The sequence below is a fragment of the Carlito syrichta genome, unplaced genomic scaffold (genome assembly GCF_000164805.1).
Source record: "Carlito syrichta isolate Samal-C Ts95f unplaced genomic scaffold, Tarsius_syrichta-2.0.1 Scaffold309649, whole genome shotgun sequence".
Lineage (NCBI taxonomy): Eukaryota > Metazoa > Chordata > Mammalia > Primates > Tarsiidae > Carlito > Carlito syrichta.
This window is the reverse complement of record NW_007253745.1, coordinates 15,011-20,171: the sequence shown is the minus strand read 5'-3', so window position 1 is coordinate 20,171 and position 5,161 is coordinate 15,011. Positions and strand designations below refer to the sequence as shown.

The 5,161-nt window shown below is 56.5% G+C and overlaps 2 protein-coding genes across 4 annotated transcripts in view; both read right to left on the bottom strand.

Moving 5' to 3' along the window:
• PYCR2 (pyrroline-5-carboxylate reductase 2) overlaps positions 1-3,314 on the bottom strand; it is a 4,764-nt gene extending 1,450 nt beyond the window's left edge. Inside the window, exons 1-6 of one of the 3 annotated variants that reach the window (XM_008067502.2) lie at positions 3,132-3,314; positions 2,793-2,863; positions 1,624-1,803; positions 1,278-1,499; positions 975-1,067; positions 627-790 (exon numbers count right to left, since the gene is read on the bottom strand). In XM_008067502.2, coding sequence (XP_008065693.1) covers positions 627-790; positions 975-1,067; positions 1,278-1,499; positions 1,624-1,803; positions 2,793-2,863; positions 3,132-3,198 — 797 coding nt within the window. In that variant the 5' untranslated portion in view covers positions 3,199-3,314. The remainder of the gene's footprint in view (positions 1-626; positions 791-974; positions 1,068-1,277; positions 1,500-1,623; positions 1,804-2,792; positions 2,864-3,131) is intronic. The other 2 variants (XM_008067503.2, XM_008067504.2) reach the window with 2 other exon arrangements.
• Positions 1-5,161, bottom strand: part of LOC103269949 (left-right determination factor 2-like) — a 55,732-nt gene that overhangs the window by 37,641 nt on the left and 12,930 nt on the right. The window lies entirely within an intron of this gene.

Here is a 5,161-nt window from a genome sequence, read left to right as displayed (position 1 = left end):
CACTCACCTCAGCCTCCCAAAGGCGCGGGATTACAGGCTGAGCCACCGAGCCTGGTAGTTCCAGCTACTTGGAAGGCTGAGGCAGAAGGATCGCCTGAGCCCAGTAGGTCAAGGCTGCAGTGGCCATAAGTGTGCCATTGCACTCCAGCCTGGGTGACTAGAGTGAGACTCCAACTCAAAAAAAAAAGTACTAGTTAGCTAAGTAAGGGTTTATCTTATTTATCTCATTTGGTCAAGCTAGACATAGAGCCCCAAGCAGTATCTGTGATCGTATAGGAGAGAGTATAGAAAATGACAGGGTTTGGAGTCCAACTTGAAGTAGAATCTTGCCTCCATTACTTATAAGCTGTTTGACCTTGAGAAAATCATCTCTGAGCCTCAACTTCACCATCTATAAATCAAAGTTAATCCCAGCTGTCAGAACTGCAGTGAGAATTAACGGAAGTAAGGCCTGCAAACACTTAGTTACACAAAACCTAGTGAGTCATGGTTATTAACAGAGCATAGACTCCAGCTCTGCTAGTGGACCCAGCACAGCAAGTTCTGCAAGACATTGCCCAGCCCAGTCCAGGATCCACCTTGGAGTGGAGAGCCCAGGGCAGAGAAGGAGAGTAGGGTGGACTCACCGTGTTCGGATACAGGAGGCCTCAACTGCATTGATGAGCAGTGAGCGGAAGCCCCCACTTTCTAGAAAGTGCAGGGCATGGATGGTGGCCCCCCCAGGGGAGCAGACATTGTCCTTGAGCTGGCCTGGGTGCTGCTCTGAATCCAGCAGCATCTTGGCAGCTCCCTAGGGCAAGAAGGGCCTGTTAGAGGGGAGAGCTGCTGGTGCACCTTGGGACAGGCTTCCCATGCCCACTGTTCCTGACCAATCCCTATCTCACCTTCCCAACCAACCCCTGCCTCAGCTCAGTGACCCAAAAGAACTCGCATCCGACACTCCTGTCCCAAACATACAGAGGAAAGATACTGACCAGCAAGGCCTGGGCCCCCAGTCGGACTGCCAGGCGCCGTGGCAAGCCCATCTTCACCCCACCGTCGGCCAATGCATCCAGGGCCATGAACGCCTGTGGAGACACTCACTGAGCCCCAGGCCACAGGTACTAGAGGGCCCTCCCAGGGTCTGTTCTTTCTGATGACTGGAAATAGCTCCAAGGGTCAGCCTCCTCCATCAGCCAGCCATGCCCAAGAGGCAGGCCACCGCCTGCCCAAGCCTGCCTGCCAGTCATGTTGCTGCCTAGGTTCCCAGAAGGCTGAGTGAGCAGATAAGGCCTCACATAGGCAGGCCCGCTGCCGCTGAGCCCTGTGACGGCATCGATCAGGTCCTCCTCCACCTCGGTGCAGAAGCCCACGCTGCTCATGAGCTGCTCCAGGAGCTGCCCATCCTCCACCAGGGCGTGGGTACCTGTGGCGTACACTGTGGCACCCTCCCGCACTACCACAGGTGTGTTGGTCATGCAGCGAATCACTTTGGGGGCCGGCTGGAACGCCATCAGCTTCTGGAACAAGAGAGAGAGCCGAGCGAGTGACCAGGGCTCCAGTTCCACCAGCACTCACTCATCAGGGGCCACTCCCAGGCCACCTCTTCCCTCACCCAAGGGGTATCAGGTCTGAGATAGGCACCTTTTCCACAGAGCTGATGGTGACACCGGCCGCACAGGAGACCACGATGTGCCTGGCTTGCACATCAGCCCCGATCTCGTCCAGGATGAAGGGGATGATGTGTGGCTTCACAGCCAGGAACAGGACATCACTGTGCTTCACCGTCTCCTTGTTGCTACGGGTCAGGTTCACACCTATCTTCTGCAAAAGGAGATGCCGGGCTCACAGGGTTGGGGCAGATGGCTAATCCAAGGCCTCCCAGGGGACAGCTGAAAGCCTGCCAAGCCCACTCTGCCAGCTGCAGGCTGGAATTCCTCGCTCCCTGCCCTCAGGGTTCCACCCCTACCCCAGTTGACACAAAGTTTCCCACTGCGCCTACTGGGCAAAACAAGCTTCTCCATGGTAACCAGGAAGTGGCAGTCCCTTCTTCCCCACCAATCTTCTGGCACCCAAGGCACCCCTATGCCAGGTAAGAAGGATCCATGGTGGAAAGTGGCAGGCAAAAGTGACATGCTAGTGCCCAGTGTTGGGGACCACAGCTGAGCCAGGTTCTATCCCAACCTCGGCCACTTGTTCATCAGACTGCATGGCCTCCATGTGCTCCAGAATTTGGCCAGAGGCCACTCATCCCTCTAGGACACCAAGGACCCTCCAGTGCTAGGGACATCAGCCCACTTACACCACAGACACTGCCTGCCACCTGCCTCATTAGCCATCCCCTCCCACGCAGCCCAGCTTTGGGATGATTTGCGATATTACGCTTTTTGGAGAGCAGAGCAACTAACTCACCATGTTCTTCCTCAACACATTCATTCATGCCTCACTAACCGCAAAGTGGCTGTTGTTGTAAATGAGAAAAACTCACTGCAGCTGAGTACTCGAAGGTCCTACAACTTGTCAGTGAAGAAAAATTAGTATGTCTTGGGTAGTTACTATGTGCCAGGTGCTTTCCCCATATAAATTACCTCAGTTAATCCTCAACCACTCTGGTGTCCGGATTCGACCCCCAGTCTGTCTGCCTAGGTGACCCCACCACACCGAGCTGCCCTACAGGAGGTGGAAGGATGTTCCTGGTGGGGAGGTCATAACCAGCCAAAGAGCAGCTCGTGGGCTAGCCAGACTCAGTCCAGCTCAGGTCATCCTTTTCCGGGGCCTTCGCCCTCTTCCCCCCACCTCTCCACCCCACCTACCCTGAGAGCGGACACCGTGGGCAGGTCCATTTCCGGGGAGCTGGCTATTATCTTGTGAGCCGACAGGACGCCTGCAGAAGACAGGGCTTTCAGCCCGGGATCATGGCCGGCCCCGCTCCCGTGCCCTCCGTGGGACAGCAGAATCAAAACCCACAGCCCCCGCTCTAACAGTGCCGGTCTCCCTCTCCCCCAGGCCCCTAGGCGGTCATCAGACGCACTCGCGCCTCTCGTCTACCCCACCGGACGCAAATTTCCCTTTCGTTCATGCTGGCGGCGTGAAGGATGGTTCACAGGCCTAGGGACCGCCCGCGGGTCCGCCGCCCGCCTCGCCGCGCTTGCCTGCCGCCGTGAAGCCCCGCGCCAGCGCACAGGCCAGCTGGCCCGCGCCGATGAAGCCCACGCTCATGGTCCCCGGTTCACGTGCCCAGGCAGGCGCGGGGACCCGCTCAGCAGGCCCGGAGATTTCGCTAGGGGAAGGGCGGACGGTGAAGGGACCCACCAGCGGCCCGAGCGCCGAGCTGCCGCCAGGATGCCGCCCTACTGGTGCCCCACCGGCCGCAAGCCGCAGATGGCGCCCTAGGATCCGTGAGCCCGCCCCGCCAGGGCGGCCAATCCGCGGCCGGGAGCTCAGGGAAGGCCAATCCGCGGCCGGGCCGGGCCGAGTGCCCGCCTCCTGCATTCGCGACTGGCGGGCGGAACTTCGGGCGGGAGCCCGGAAGCCCTTTCCTCCCCGCCAGCCGTTGAGACTGGTTCCGGAGACCGCCGCATCCCACCCGGGGGTCGTCCTGATGCCACCTGGCGCTAAGGGATAAAGCCCAGCCCAGGCCTGGCCAATATTACTTCTGGCGCTGCCCATCAGCCGCCCCTCGTGGCCGGCGGAATTCTGCAGGTTGCCGATTTGGGGGCCTGAACTAAACCCCACCCACGCGGGTTCAGACGAGATCACGGAGAGGCGGCGGCGCAACCGCGGTTCATTCACTTGAACTTGCGTGATTCACGCGAATTGGTCTTAACTGGATCGTAAGTGGGACTCGTTCTTGGTATGAGGTTATCGGCCGCCTAAGTCCTGGCTAAAAGTACAAGCAAGTCTGCCACGCCTCCTCCACAAGCCGGCATGCCCCATCCCCTCCCTGCCCCTTGCGGAAAAGGCTCGGTGGCTCAGCCTGTAATCCCGCGCCTTTGGGAGGCTGAGGTGAGTGGATTGCCTGAGCCCGCGGGTTCGAGACCCGCCTGGGCAGCGAGACCTCATCTCTACAATAAATCAAAAAAAAAATCAGCTGGGCATGGTAGCGTATGCCTGTAATTCCGGCTACTCGGAAGGCTGAGGCGGAAGGATCGCCGGAGCCCAGCAGGTCGAGGCTGCGGTGGCCGGAAGCGGCCACTGCACTCCAGTCTGGGTGACAGAGTGAGACTCCAACTCAAAAAAACAAAACAAAACAAAACAAAAAGCTCCAGAAGCGTCATGTTTCCTTTTCCTTTTTCATCCGTGGTCAGCGAACGTCAGGGGGCTCCGGGAACAAGCGCGGAGAGAAGGGTAGAGGAAGTGATACAGAGACCCGGTAATGTCTGTCCATGTCGTCACAGCCCCCAGAGAAGGGCATGACAAGGGCTCAGGCGCTCCTGTACATTCCTGAACAATATTCCCGAGAGCTAATAAAAGGTGCGCTTCCCCTTATCTTCCAGTAAGTAGCTTCAGGGGATCCTTGACTTCCCTATAGCCTGCGCCCAATCAACGGAAAGGTGCAAATCTACAGTTACTCCCTTTTTCTGAGTGGTTATAAGTTCCAATAATGTAGTATCAGTGTAATCATAATCCTTGTGATTTGGATAGCTTTTGTATCAATCTAATCACAAGTTTGGTGATTTGTATAACTTCTGTGTAATGAAATACAGCATGATGTTTTAGGCCTTGTAAACGCCCTTTATTCTATGGCAAGCTTGATTAACGCTTCTGACTGGGCCCTACTGATGAAATCTATGAGAGACCTCTGATACCTGGCACCAGAAAGTCTGGACGGAAAAATGTCACTGTCGATAAATGCCACTGAAACTCAAGTTCTGTACAATGCTCTGCTGGTCACGTGGCTCATGTATAAGGTACTAACAACTCTGGACTTATTAAGCTGATCTGTAAAAGCTTGGGGGGTGAGCAGAATCATTTTATTATTATTATTATTTTTTTTTTGAGTTGGAGTCTCACTCTGGCGCCCAGACTGGAGTGCAGTGGCTGCTCCTGGCCACTGTAGCCTCGACCCGCTGGGCTCTGGCGATCCTTCCACCTCAGCCTTCCAAGTAGCTGGAACTACAGGTGCGCGCTACCACACCCGGCTAATTTTTTGATTTATTGTAGAGATGAGGTCTCACCAAGT